This window comes from Acomys russatus, chromosome 3 (assembly GCF_903995435.1).
Source record: "Acomys russatus chromosome 3, mAcoRus1.1, whole genome shotgun sequence".
Lineage (NCBI taxonomy): Eukaryota > Metazoa > Chordata > Mammalia > Rodentia > Muridae > Acomys > Acomys russatus.
Window position 1 is genome coordinate 80,933,163 of NC_067139.1, and position 15,636 is coordinate 80,948,798.

Genomic DNA, 15,636 nt, shown 5'->3' on the forward strand with positions numbered 1-15,636 from the left:
GTACACACATATAATCTTAGTACTTGGGATATGGAGGCAGCGGAATCAGATGTTTGAGGTCATCCTTGGCTAGAAAGTAAGTTTGAGGATAGCCAGGACTACATGAGGCCCTGTCTCAAAAATAAATAGATAAATAAATAAATAAATAAATAAATAAATAAATAAGCAAAAAGTAAAGACAATTGAATGAATTGATACATCCCCAGTTTGTTCTTTATTATGACATGCAAGTATGTCACAACTTCGACTCATGTATTTTTGACAATTCTCATTCCTAACAAAACATTTCTTAGAGCAAGTTTCATGTCCTTGTTACGAAGACTATAGATCAGAGGGTTAAAGAGAGGAGTCACTGCAGAGTACACAAGTGTGAGGATCTTCTGCATCAAAGTTGGAATGCCATATGTAGGACTCACATACATTACCATTACTGTCCCATAGAAGAGTGACACCACAGTTAAGTGAGAACCACAGGTAGAGAAGGCCTTTAGCCGGCCAGCTGCAGAAGGAACCTGAAAAACAGCCCTGAGCAACAAAATATAGGATCGAAAAATGTATGCAATAGTGAAAAATAGGACAAAGGAACTTTGGGCATAAAAAATAAATTCGGTGATAGGAGCTGGAGCACAGGACAAAGCCATCAATGGGTCCATGTCACAGAGGAAGTGATCAATGATATTAGAACCACAGAAGGGAAGTTGGGAGATGGAGAAGATAGGGATTGGGTACCCAAGGAATCCAACAAGCCAGCATGAAGATACCAGTATGCCACAACGCCTCCTAGTCATGATGGCAGGGTAGTGTAATGGGCGGCAAATGGCCAGGTACCTGTCATAAGCCATCACTGCCAGGAAGAGACATTCAGTTGTTCCCAGTGAAAAGAAGAAATAGAACTGGAGGAAGCACCCTGAAAACGAGATGGCCTTGGTCTTAGAGAGAATGTTGACTAGTACGTTAGGAATAGTGGAGGAAACATACCAGATTTCAAGGAAGGCAAAATTGCCCAGGAGGAAGTACATCGGGGTATGTAGACGTGAGTCACATCTTACTGCACAGATGATGGCTCCATTTCCCAGCAGGGTCAAGACATAAACCACCAAAAACAACACGAAGAGGAAAATTTGTATCTTCCAGGAACCAGGGAATCCCAAGAGGACAAACTCCGTTACAACATGTGTTGCTGATCTATTCATGGAATCTAAATGTATGAGAGAAAAAGAAGACACGAGTTTAACCCCAGCGTACCTGAAAGTCTTCATGAGAAGGTCTATAAGAGAAGACATGACTATTCTGAAGCAGAGGAAACTGATCCTATCTTTTGGATTGAGTGTCTTACCAATGATGTAACTTCTTTCTTCTCTCCTTCTTGGTCCTCCTGCAACAGGAGTCAAAGGGATCTAGGTAACTAGAGACTGCTACAGTGAAGGACACTGACCATCTAGACACAAATAGCCCCAGTTACCCTACTTCATGATTCCCAGACACTCACCCCCATGCTATTGAGCTTATACAGTCTGCAGCCTTTCAATAAATGTGTCAATACATTGTAGAGTCTGGAGCCTTTACTTCTTCACCCCACCATTCATCTTTGATGACATAAAAGGCCCTAGACCCTGCTGCTGTTTTACCTTACAGTCCTACTCATCAGTGTGTATTTCTCGTCCTTTGCTCTCTAATAAATTTACTGATTGAGGCACTGGAGGGATGGCTCAGTGGTTAAGAGCACTGACTGCTCTTCCAGAGGTCCTGAGTTCAATTCCCAGCACCCACATGGTGGCTCACAGTCATCTATAATGTGGTCTGATGCCCTCTTCTGGCCCACAGGTGTACATGCAGGCAGAGCACTATATACATAATAAATAAATAAATAAATAAATAAATAAATAAATAAATAAATAAAATTTTTACTGGTTGAGTGTTCTTTCTCTTGAGTCTGGAAGTTTCATTTTTCTGAGTGAGACACAACCCTGAGTTCAGGAAATGTTCTAACAGTTTGACCACTCATTCAGGATTCCACAAACGACACCAAAAACTGTGAGTGTGAATGCCAACCAGCTCTTTCTTCTCTATCCTGGTAAACTGTGATGGCATTTCTCAAATGCCTCATAGGCAGCCAGGAGCTATTGCAAAGCATCTAGTGGGGTTGCTGACCTTAAGACTGATCTTACGGCTCTTCATGGCTGGCTCTGATCAGCCTGTGGATCTCTTTCTAACTGATCTCCATTTGGGAGGGATGCTCAAACAACAGAGCCTCACTGACATTTCTTATTGATGAATGACTGAATGGTCTTACAGCAGGACTCAGACCAGAATAGTTTCTATAATGAAGATCACCCTGCTCTCTGAGTGCTCTCCTCTGGGAGAGGGAACAAACTGCCAAGATTCCAAAGGCATCTACTCTCTCTTAGTGGCCTTGATGGTCGGGGATGGAATTTGAGTGCTTGGAGCTTTTTTTGACTGTGGTAAAACAGTGGACTCTCCTGGCATGGAGCAGATTTCTTTCAATGCCTTCTCCAGCAACATATAAGGAGCCTGGAAAATCGATTCTCAAATTGCAGCCTCAAGCTGTTCCTGTTGCCTCATATGACAATAAGAAATGGAGTGTATGGCAGGCCCTACCCATAGGATCTGAACCTCCAGCAGTTCTCCCTCTCTCCCAGCACTTTGCTCCAATATAAACATGGCCTCCTCCCTTATAATTCTACCCTAAGCCTGTCATTCATATTACCTTAATTCTTGAGCACAAAAATTAAGTCTCTCAAACTATTGCACTAACCAAGGACAATACAAGTAGTAAACATCAAACCCCTACTCTGATCTACCCAATGGACAGGTCATTCTCCACAGTTGTGTGGAGAGCAGGGACTGACTCTGACATGAACACTGGTGCCCCATATTTGACCACTTCCCCTTGGTGGGGAGGCCTGGTGGCACTCAAAGAAAGAATAAACAGGCTACCAAGATGAGACTTGATAGCCTGTGACCATATAGTAGGGGAGGAGGTCCTCCCCCCATCTTAGACCTAGAGGAGGGGAAGAGGGTGAAAGTGGGAGGAGAGAGGAATAGGCGGATACAAGTGATGGGATAACAATTGAGTTGTAATCTGAATAAATTAATTTAATTAATTAATTAATTAATTAAGTCTCTTTATTGCAATGAACTGACAAACAGACCATTGGTGTTTAATTTCTTCAGTTTTTTGAAATTCTAGATGTTGGACATCTGTCTGAAGAATAGTAGATAAAGATGTCATTCCATGCTATGGATTATCTGATTGCTTTGCTGATAGTTTCTTTTGCTGAGTGGGAACTTTCTAACCCCAGCTAGTCTCATCTGTTGGTACACAGGCTGGCTCCTATACTACTAAAGTTCTATTCAGAAAGCTTTTGCATACCCCAGTGCCTCAAAGAGTCTTCCCTGTTTTTCCTCTAGAAGTTTCTGTGTTTGGAGTTTTTATTTTAAGGGAATAAGAGACAGCTTATTCTGGGGCCTTTTTGAGTGACGTGGCCTAGGAGCACAGATTTAAGTTACCCCAAATTCCATGTTCCAATGTAAAAGCAGTTTTACAAAAGTTTTTGTTGTTTTACAGAATGGAGAAGATATAATCAAGGCAAGATTAAAATGCATTGGTGTGTATGTCAGAAGGGCAGATACAGTGAGATTGGCTAAGCTCTCCTACAGGCCCAAGACGCTGTCTGATACACTCTTAGCTTTTGGATTGGTAGAAGATAGTTGCCATGGTAAGTCAATAGATTCTGAAAGGTTTTTATCTATTGCCACAAGACATTAGTTCTGGCACCAGGGACATGGAATATTTGTTCCAGAAGACCAGGGCTTGGTCCAAGATAAGGTACTTAGCCTCTGGACCTGCAACATTTGGACCTCTCCAGAGTACTGATTTTTTTAATTGACAATAGGTTATTTTTTCAGACAATATATTCAGAGTATGGTCCCCTCCTCCAATTTCTCTCAGATCTCCCCAACTCTCCCCGACCCAAGTCAACACTGTTTCTCTCTCCTGCCCACCCCGCCTTTCTCTTTATCATTAGAAACGAAATGGGCATCTGAAAAATAATAAAAATAATAAAATAAAATAAAACAAAAACAAACAAACTGGAGTAGGACAAAACAAACAATAAAAATAGCCAAAGCACAGCAAACACGTATAGATGCAGAGACATATATGTTCACACAGACAGGAATTCCATAAAAACACAAAGCCAGAACCCATACATATAGACAAAGGACTTTAAGCCAAAAATAAATGCAGAAATAAAAAGTATCCTGACAAAACATTATGAGACAAAGACTCTTCAAAAATACCACTGAGTTTGTTTTGTCCTGGTCATCTACTGTTGGGCATGGAGCCTGCCCTTAAGAGTAACTTGCACACTCAGTACCTTTTAAATTAAGGTCTTTGAGTCACTTCAAGTTGACAATTTTTTAAAACAGCAATATACTTGGGACTCTGGGATTTCTTACCCACAGAAGCCTGAATCCAAGGAAAAACAATTCATCACAGAAACACCACTCTCCTCTCAAAAGCCATCTGTCTCTACTTTCTGGGTCTACATAACTTTTTCTGCATCTGGTCCCCTGACTTTGGTCATTTAACTAACCTGTTGTATGAAATGCTCTCAGGGTTTTCCTGAACTGCTGGAGCCAAGCCCCTAATTCCTGCCAGAGGACATTCTCACTCTTCAAAAAAAATTCCTATCTCTTCCACTGTCCCTGGCTTTGCCAGAAAGCCCACCTTTCTTTAGACAAGATTATGCCCTGGGCCTCCTAGGACAGCAGCAGGATATGGTCTGGATGCATGCAACTGCCTCTGTTGCCAAATAGCTGAAAATGGCTATTTCAGAATGACCTGCCTGCCTATGAAATTTTGTCTATGCTTGGAACTGTTCTCTCTCTCTCTCTCTCTCTCTCTCTCTCTCTCTCTCTCTCTCTCTCTCTCTCTCTCTTTCTCCTTAGAACTTATTTATTTTCTTTTATGTGTGAGTGTTTTGCCCAAATGTATGTACATGCACCATGTGTGTGCCCACAAGGTCATAAGAGAGGCCCCTGCCACTGGAGTTCCAGATGGTTATGAACCACTATGTGAGTGCTGGAAATCGAACACGGGTCTCCTACAAGAGCAACAAGGTCTCTTATCCACTGAGCCATCTCTCTTGTTTTAATCCAGAAAACTCTAAAGCTGGTACCCTGTCTTCGTTACATATCCACATATCCCCTTTGTACAAAGCCTCTCCTACCAGGCAATCTCTGTCCTCTCCCTCCATCCTCCATGCACTCCCTGTGGCTTTCTCACAAACCACTGATGCAACCTTCCACAGACGCCATTTCATACACCCAGCTACTTCCAACTCTGCTTCTCTGGTATCAAAAGAAGCACTTCATGATTACAGCTGCCACTGTGACCTCTATTTAACATACAGAAAACCAAGCAAGTCTCCATTATGGTATTTTCAACGGATGGGTCAGAAGTCTCAAACTGTTAGCTGTGGAATGCAGAAACAAACTTGGCACCACATGGCTGAAGCTTGGTGCCCAGTGGCTGGAGCCTTTGACCTGGACTGAGCTTGGGTCAGCCATCACTATCCTCATTTGCATGTCACTTATTTGCATAGCAGAAATCATGTAACTGGAAATTACATGCATAGCGCTCTGGCCAACCTCCACTGCCCTCCCTCACAAAGAACAAACTGTATGCCAGGGACCTATACAAGGAAATTCACCCTAATCGAGAAAGCACTGTTCAGTAATGGAGAGTCCCTTGTCCCAATGCATTCTCATGGTATGAAGATTACTTTTATTATTTCTGAATTTATCACTGCCCTTTGGCCAAAAGCTTTCCTATACTCTAGTAGGTGTCTAGCCAGCATACCAAACACTTTTTGTATACTTTTTAAATATTAAGTATAATACTCACAATCCCGCCAAGGTAAAATGAAGAAAATGAGATTCTTCTTTTTTCTTTTTGAGATTTATCTTTAGTCTTAACTATGTACATGTTTATGTTTCTATGTGAGTTCATACAGGTCCCTGGGAGGCTACAATCATCAGAGGTGGGTCAAACCTGGGACCCCTGGACAAGCAGTGAGGGCTTCTCCAGCCACTTCTTAGTGACATTTAAGTGTGAAGAAGATGGAGGTGATTTTATAAAAGGATCTAAGGAAATGGAGGAGGATTTTATCCCATTTTATCTGTTGAAATTAATTTTGTTAGGGAAAGAAGAGATACCATTTTCAAATATTTGAACAGCAAATTGTATATCAGTGGCAAAAAGATGTATTTATTAATTGAACAAATAAAATGCACAAGTATATATGTTGAAACAGTAGTTTTGCAATTGGTTAATATTTAAAATGGTCTGGTGAAAGTCTTAAGGGGGCTTGAGAGACACTCGGTGGTTAGGAGCACATACTGCTCAGGACCTGAGTTGAGTTCTCAGCACCCAAGCTGTGCAGCCCACAAGGACCTGTAACTTAGCTCCAGAGGAGTCTGGTACGTCTGGCACCCACAGACACCTGCACTCATATACCTCCCTTGCCACATACACATAAGCTTAAAAGTAACTACAATATGTCTTTTTAAAAACAAGTCTTAACAAAATTAATCCTTTATATATTGATATTTTTGTTAATTTTAGATCTCCTGTTTTGATATTGGAAGTCACCAGGAATGTAAGAAAAAGAAGTTTATAAGATAGTAAAGACCACAAGATTCAAAGGAAGGGTCATTTGTGATCCTTGAGAACAAATATTTGGGCTACACTACTTCTAGTCTCTTCTTTGTGCTTGTATTATTATTTTTTATCTGTACGGGCATTTTGCCTACATGTATGTCTGTGTACCACGTGTGTGCCTGAGGTGTGGTGGGGAAGACCAGAAGGGGACATTAGATCCCTAGGACAGATGATTGTGAGCTGCCAGGTGGATGCAGGAACTCAAACCAGGCCCTCTGGAAAAACTGCCGGTGCTCTTAGCTGCTGAGCAGTTGTTCTAGCCTTTGTTCATGATTGTTGAGGAAAGGTGAAAATGTCTTGGCACCCAAGCTTCAATGCCCAGCTTTCTAATCAATAGTGAATTCAGAAGATGTCTTACCGTCCTTGGAGTAACTCAGTAAGTGAATTCCAGATACTTATTTGCAAAGAATAAAGCAATCGCTCGCTCACCCACAGATGACAGGTGAGGGGCTTGCACATGTTTAAACAGGGATCTAGAATCATAAGAGCTGAGTCTCTTGCTTTTGTTCTGAGAAACAGACCATGCGTGCTTCCTGTGAACAGCAGCAGGGACAGGTCCCATAGACACTGACAGCACACTGCAACTCATCCTTCCTACTGCTGTTCCCTACGAGAGATTTGCTAACAGCAGCATTAGTTTTTCCCCAGAAGTCTTTGGAGAAACTGTAGATACATAACAGAATGATCAAAGAGGGGATGTTTAACTGAAAGTGGAGATCAGTTTTCATATTAGTGGAATAGACCGGCTCAGCAAAACCCCACAATCCCACCTTCCAGACGTTCTAAAGTTACTTTTTTTTATTATATTGTTATTTAAAACAAAGTTTAAATTTAAATATATTTTTATCATATTCTTCCTCTCTCGTAAGTCCTTCCAGATCCTCCCTGACTCCCTACCTACCCAACCTTAAGTTCTTTCTCAAAAAACAAACACCCAATACAAAAACAAAACCCCTCAAAACACACAAACACACACACACACACACACACAACCATCCCCAGAAAGAAAACACCAAACTGTAACCAGATAAAAACACACAAAGATACTGTAGAGTCCACTATATGTTGGTCAACCACTTCTGAACATGAGGCTTGGTATGGAGTGCTTGGCATACTCAGTGTCACTCTATTAGGAAAAAAAAACTGGTTTTCTCTCTCCTGGTAGGTACAAATGACAGCTCAGTCATTAACCGTTACCCCAGTGGCCAGGTTTCCTGAAGTTACTTGCTAGTATAGGTTACTAGAGTGACATTTCTTCCACTTTATGCTATTTCTCGTGCATTTGGAACTTGTAAAGCAGGTCTTCATCTAAAATCCTAGGGGATCAACATCTTTATTTGTTCTGTTTCAGTGTAAGGAACGAATCAACCAAGTGCCAAACCTACCAGTGCAAGCTGATAGCCTGGTTCAATGTCCCTCTTCCAGGATGCTCACTCAGCACACCGTCTTTTCGGGTAGCCAGAGAAAAGGAAGGCACCACCGGACAGCTCCTGGAAAATGAGATTGTTTCTGGGTGACGCTCTAGTGGTCATAATAATAGCGTATTCTTCCTCAAAACCGTGTAACTGCCCATACTCAGGGTTCATCTTACACTTGTGACTCAGAGGGTTCGAAATTCTTCACCCAATGAATATTTGTCCTGTATACACTTGAAAGTTTGGGAGTTTGTCTGCTTGCTTGCTTGTTTTCTTGTTTTCTTGCTTGCTTGCTTGCTTGCGACAGGCTCTTACTAAGTAGCCCTCTCTGGCCCAGAACTTGCTATCCAGACTGCCTTTGTATTCACAATGAGCTGCCTGCTTCTGCCTCCTGAATGTTGGAACTAAGGGAGTGTGTTTGGTCCACATTTGGAACTTTTATATTAAGCTAGTCTTCCCCCACCTCCTTTAACTCCTCACTGAGAAACCCTGAGTGATTAGATTTATTAAATAAAAGGTACCCTATAATGTCACCAAGCTAGCCATAATATGGACCACCCATCTATTTCCCTTACATGAAGGATGTAAGGTAAGCCTGCGAAAGAAATGGGTACAGTAGGACCTCACCCTACCTCAGCATCAGGCATCTCCTCAATGGCTCTGCAAGGAAAATTCACAAAGGAGAATTGATACATCTGTGGGTTCACTTCGCTTTACTTCCAGAGACTCTGGAGACTTGTTTCTGAGGACTTCTGCTGAGGCGGTGAACATGTGACCTTCTCTTAAGTGTGTGCTTGTGTGCTTCCTCTTGGGGATTACTGCAGCCCGTCCTCCCTCTCCCCTCCCACCCTCCGTCACTCCCACCCCCTTGCCACTCTGGTGATCTCAGAGGCTTCCTCATTTCCTCTGAAGGGCGTTCTATTTCCAACCTTTGGGATTCTCCTGGAATTGAGTATGTTTGCTTCTTTATGTGTTAGCTCTAGCAGATTGTCTAGAGTTATGAAAAAAGAAGAGCTATGGAAAAAGCCACACAAATTCTGCGAGACTTCCAAGTATATCCTCTGAAGGAGTCCTCTGAGAAGCAGTGAAACAAGTGGTAGTTTACCTATGACTTTAATTCTGAAACTGAGATATGTAGGTGAGCAAGGCTTTCCCTTCTAGTAAAAATGAAATACATCAACACAGAGAAACACAAAACTATGTTCTATTGGTCTTATAAAGATTAAATCTAAGCCAGGCAGGGTGGTACATGCCTTTAACTCCAACATTCAGAAGGCAGATAAAGCTCTCTGAGTGCAAGGTCAGCTTGGTCTATATAGCAAGTTCCAAACCATTCATGGCTGCATAACAAGATCCTGTCCAAAAAATATATTTTTTAAACCCTCCAATTTCAATAACAAAAATGGAATCAGAAATCATTTTGTTAGAGTGAAACAGCCCAGGCACAAAAAGACAAGTACATCCTAGTTGCATTGACATGTGGAATCTAAGGAAGGTGAGGCATAGAAGCTGAGAGCCAAGTGTTAACTACCAAAGGCTTCGTGGTAAGAAGAGAAAGGGAGAGGTAGGGAAGACCAGTGAGTACTAAATTTCAGTTAGATATGAGCAAGAAGTTCTAATGGCTTTTAATACAGAATTGCCATCTTCCAAGGATTTACCAAAATCTTCCTCTTCTCCTCCTCCTCTTCCTCTCCCTCCTCCTTCTTCTTCCTCTTCTTCTTCTTTTTTTCTTCTTTTTCTTCTTTTCTCCTCCTCCTCTTCCTCCTCTTCTTCCTCCTCTTCCTCCTTCTTCCTCTTCTTATTTTTTGCTAGGAAGTCACAAAGAAGGGTGGACCTGAAAGGACTGGAAAATAACTATGATTGGTGTGTATGATGTGAAATTCCCAGATAATCAGTAAAAAATATTATGTTGGAAAAAATTTAAGTGTGTGAGTCTATTAGAAGGGTGACATTTTCCAGACATCAAGGGAATGAGTAATGTTCAATGAAGAATGCTGCAGTAATGTAAAGTTCTGTTGGCGCTGTTGCAAACAAGCAAGTTAAGGACAAGATTCTTGACAAGAGAATTCACTGAGCACACTGAAAGCCAAGAGTGTGTGAATGAAAATTGTTTTATTTTTTAGTATTAATTAAAATGCAATTACATTGTTTCCTCCTTTACCTTTTAACCCCTCTCACATCCGTCTCCCATCCAGTTCATTTCAAGCCATGCCTTTATTTTTTATTGTTTTACATATGTAACTATTTGAATAAATACATAAATGCAGCTTATTGCGCCTTAGTATTCCTTGTATGTATATTTTTACAGGTCTGGTCACTTGGGATTAGACTGACCATTTAGGGTGCTTGTTTAGGGCGAAGACCTTCTCCCAGTCTTAGTAGTCTTTAACTGCCTGCAGTTCTTCACTTAGGGGTGGGGCCTAGGGATAGTCCCTCATCCACATTGGCACGTCAACTGGTCATATAGCTATCCAGATCTTGTTTAAGCAGCCATATTCTCCAGACTTCATGAGTATTGCTCCTCTATCACACCTAGAAAACACAAGCTTGCAGCAGACTTCCTGGTCCTCGGCTCCAAAAATCCTTCTGTCTCCTCTGTTGCAATGCATCCTGAGCCTTAGGTGTAGGGGTTGTGTTATAAATGTATCAACACAGCTGGACATGCCACAATCAGTTGTTCTCTGCATCTTGACTAGTGTAGGCTTTCTGTAATGGTCTCCATCTGCTGCATTTAAAAAAAAAAAAAAACAACAACTTTTTTTCTCTTTCTGTCACTGGCCTAGGGGAGGGGAATAGAGTGAAAGAGGGAGGGGGGAGGAATGGGAAGATACAAGTGAGGGGATAACAACTGGGATGTAATCTGAATAAACTATTTAAACAAAAAATAAATAAAATTAAATAAAAAACAAAACTAAATAAATAAATAAAATTTGTATGAAAAGGGGGAAAAACCTTTTTATGAGGCATGAGAGGTACACTTATCTGTGGGAAAAAGGATAAGTACTTAAAACGCAGTTAGGAATTATATTAGTTTAGGAATGAGCATCATTAGCTGGTTGTCCTCTGAGTGAAAAGAACTAAGAACCCAGACTCCATCTTAGGTCTGCCCCTCCCCTCTCGATACTCACAGGCCTTCCGTTCTGGGAAAGTAGAAGGACCACCTATTAGTCGAGGACAGACAGATGCTCCCAGGCCTGAGATAGATTGCTGTTCGCTGGCTCCGCACACTGTTGACTCCCTGGTCCCTAGCGAATCCTGCCAACTCCTGCCTTGTTAAAAAATAATGAGGTCATCTGGAACTGACCAGCCCAGATAAGACTGCCCTCCCCCTCCCTGTACATGTCCTTCTGCTAATCATTTTTGCTTTTAAGAGATTGTTACGAGCCTGCCCTTTGTCATGGTTTCCAAATCCATTTTTTGAAACTTCATCCCTGGCTTTCAGTAACTATTCTTCCTGGAAAAGTAAACATTTTGCTCCAATGCAGGATGTCCTTGGTGTTTCATTTGCACTACTCCAGAGCCAACATGAGCTCTGTGAACTCACTAGCCGAGGGTAGTTGACTGGGTTCTTAGTACCTGTTGGTGACTACAAATACCTAAGTGCCACCACGCCATCTTTAGTGCTATCTTACCGTCCTGATCGTTCCTGTGGTTCAGAGGTGTGACAGGTGGGCAGGCCTCCCTTGGAAGCTAGCATAGCATCTTCATGTGTTATGAAAGCTAGGACGCAGGAAGAAGGCTTTTGGGTCAGATTCAGTTCAATTTCTCTGAGACCTGTGTCTGAGGAGTATGTTGTCTGCCACAGTGTGGAGTAACCTTCAAACTCTGGGAGGCAACCAAAAGGAACAGCAGTAATCTGTATTGTTTGGGAGTCACTTGGGCTCCTCTGACCAACAACTCAAAAGGAGAGTTCTCATACTTGGTACTTTTTTTAAAGATAGTCTATGATTTGGGGAACAGCATTGTCACGCCAAGTAAGACTGTAGGTATGTATGCATATCTGTGTGCATATTCCTTTATGTAATATGTATAATTTTAGGTAAATATAGAATAATGTGATTCTTTATATCTTTTTTCAAACATCCTACTATTTTTTTTTACTTACACCCTTTCTTTCTTTCTATATTGGCTTCTCTGTCTAATCCCCAATTAAAGGTCCCCCCATTTTTTCCACAGATGAAAAAGAATATGCAGTGTTGGTCTTCCTTGCATTGGGCTGCCTCACTCTACATTCTCTTTCTTTCTTTCTTTCTTTCTTTTTTTCTTTCTTTCTTTTTTTCTTTCTTTTTTCCCCTCTGTATAGCCTTGACTGTTTCACTGTCCTGGACTCGCTTTGTAGACCAGGCTGGCCTCGAACTCACAGCGATCCGCCTGTCTCTGCCTCCCGAGTGCTGGGATTAAAGGCATGTGCCACCACACCAGCTTTTTTCCCCCCTTTTATTTATTTATTTATTTCCTTTTTTAAAATTTAAGACAGAGTTCCTCTGTTTATCCTTGGCTGTCCTGGACTCGCTTTGTAGACCAGGATGGCCTCGAACTCACAGCGCTCCACCTGCCTCTGCCTCCCGAGTGCTGGGATTACAGGAGTGCGCCACCACGCCCAGCTAGTATATTTTCTAGCTCTATCCATTTATCGAAATTTTTCATGGTTTCACTTTCTTTTTCTTTTTCTTTTTTTTTTTTTTTTTTTTTTTTTTTTTTTTTTTTTTCTCTCTCTCTCTCTCTCTTCTTTTTATTGATTCTTTGTGACTTTTACATCATTCATCCTAACCCCACTCACCTCCCGGTCCCTCCGTATCCAACCTTTGCCCTTACAACCTCCCCCCTAAAAAATAAAAATTAAAATTAAAAAAAAAAAAACAATTAAAAAAATAAAATAAATCTTCCATGGAAACTGTGGTGTGTCACAATGTGTCACATAGTATAACCTTTTGCCCAAAGAGCTTCACTTAGAAATGTTCGTTGCAATGAGTCATTTTTCTGGCCTCTGGCTTCTGCTACAATACTAGTTCCTTCCTGGGACTCCTCTCAGATTTCCTGCTGTTGCTGTGAGTCACGGAGGTCCTGAAGTTTTGGATCTGCAGGACTGCCCACTTCACCGGCTCCAGCAGCTCATAGATGGGGCAAATGTTGGGGTGGACCAACTCCAAGCCCTGGATCTGGACCTGGGTGGTAGCTGTACTAGACAGACACCAGCTCCCCCATACCCAAGCCACCAGGGCCAACTCTCCCGTGCTGCCCAGGCAAGGGGCGGGGCCAGTCTCTCCTTTGCTCACACCATCTAGGCCAGCTCTACTGCTCCGCCCTGGTAAGGGGCGGGGCCATCTCTCCTGCTCCTGGCAGCCAGTCAAGAGCAGGGCCAGGTCCCCAGGGTGCTGTAGCCAGAGAAGGGTGGGGTTATCCCTCCTGTACTTACGCCATTAGGCCAGCTCTCCAGCACTCATGCCACCAGGGCCAGCTCTCCCATACTGCCCAGACGAGGTACAGGGACATGCCAACACCCCCACAGGCACCACTGAGCAATAGCTGTTGAGGGGCGGAGCCAGCTTGGCAGCTCTCAGACATCAAAACATGGCCCCAGGCAGCATCCCAGACCACAGAAATCTACACGACCTTTGGTGGTAATATGGGCCACTAACATCGACACAGCAGGGCCAGGGACTCAGACATGGCCCTTGGAGGAAAGACAAGCCTGCACATCACCATGGACTCAGTTTCAGGCTATTTACATCAGACTGTTCCTCACTGACATCAAGTCTCTAGTTTCCCCTCTCTTCATAGTGCACACACTGCTCCATTTCTCTTTGTCTCCCATCCCTCTACTACACACTTGTTCATCCTAGTGGCATTGGGTCCTCTGGCTGTCTCCACCTGCCTGTGCCTTGGGGTGGGAGGGGCCTCTGATTTTATTTCTCTTTACAGCTGAATAGTCTTACATTGCGTATATGTTCCCACACTTTGATTATTCATTTTTCAGTTGTAGGACATTTATGTTGTTTCATCTCCTGGCTGCTGTGAATAGAGTGGCAGTGAACGTGGCGGAGCAAGTCTCTGTGGATCAAGACTTTGGGGATCTGCCAAGGAGTGGAATACCTAGGTAATACAGTAGATTTATTTTTAAATGTTTGAGAATTCTCAACATTTATTTCTGGGATGGCTGGACCAGCTTGTAAACTCACCAAGCTCAAATGTAGGGTTCTTTTTCCCATATCTTTACCAGCATTTGTTGCTGGTTGCTTTACTGACCTTTGCCATTCTGACTGGGATGAGAGGAAACCTCAAAGTTGTTTTTATTTGCATTTCCCTTATTGTTAAGAATGATAACACTTTTTGAGATGTTTCTTAGCCACTCTTAGTTCTTTTGAGAGCATTTCAGATTCATAACCCACTTTAATTGGATCATTTATTTTTTGACTTTTTCTTTTTCAAGATATTTAGATATTTTGAATATAAATCCTCTGTCACAAGACTAGCTGGTAAAGACTCTCTCCAATTCTGTGGGCTCCCTCTTCACTAAAGTGATTGTTTCCTTAGCGACGCAGAAGCATATTCATCTTATGAGGTGCTGCCTGCCAGCTGTTGGCCTCAATTCCTAGAAAACTGAAGTATTACTCAGAACATCCTTTCCCTCACCTATATCATGTAGGCTATTGCCTGTATTTTCTTCTAGGAGTTTCCGTGTTTCAGGTTGCGTGTAAGGTGTTTGGTCCATTTGGAGTTAGCTTTTGTGTAGGGTGATAGACACTGATCTGATTTTGTCCGTCTGCAAATAGATACTCAGTTTTCCTGGCACCATTTTTTGAAGATGTTGCCTTTTTTCCAGTGTATGTTTTTTATTTCTGTCTTAGACTCCTATGGCTGTGAAGAGACACCATGACTACAGCAGCTCTTATAAGGGAGAGCATTTAAATGGGGCTGGCTTACAGGTTCAGAGGTTTAGTTCACTGTCCTTGTGAGGGGAAGCATGGGGGCTCACAGGCAGGCATGGAGATGGAGAAGTAGCTGAAAGTTCTACATTCAGATTGGTACCCAGCAGGGAGAAAGATGGGGGGGTGGGGAGGGGGAGAGAGAGAGGGGGGTGGCAGAGAGACAGAGAGACAGAGACAGACAGAGATGCAGAGAGACAGAGAGAAACAGAGAGAGACAGAGACAGAGACACAGAGAGACAGAGGCAGAGAGACAGAGACAGACAGAGACAGACAGAGATACAGAGAGACAGAGACAGAGACACAGAGAGACAGAGGCAGAGAGACAGAGACAGACAGAGGAGACAGACAGAGAGACTGAGTCTGGCTTGAGCGTTTGAAACCTCAAAGCCCACCACCAGTGGCACACTTTCTCCAACAAGGCCACACCTCCTAATAGTGCCACTCTTTATGATCCTATGGGGACCATTTTCATTCAAACCACCACGGCTTCTTTGTCAACCAAAGGTGTGGCTACATATACTAAGGTTTGAATGTTCTGGTTTTG

At 42.5% G+C, this 15,636-nt stretch overlaps 1 protein-coding gene across 1 annotated transcript; it reads right to left on the bottom strand.

Moving 5' to 3' along the window:
- Nucleotides 1–248: 248 nt before the first annotated feature.
- Nucleotides 249–1,199, bottom strand: LOC127187214 (olfactory receptor 11H4). Its single transcript, XM_051143389.1, has one exon. It carries the CDS (start codon nt 1,191–1,193, stop codon nt 249–251), a length of 945 nt encoding a protein of 314 aa, XP_050999346.1. The 5' UTR covers nt 1,194–1,199.
- Between the last annotated feature and the right edge of the window lie 14,437 nt (nt 1,200–15,636).

Bases quoted from the DNA above. Each gene is read 5' to 3' on its own strand.
- LOC127187214 (XM_051143389.1), bottom strand. From the start codon at position 1,193: ATGAATAGATCAGCAACACATGTTGTAACGGAGTTTGTCCTCTTGGGA.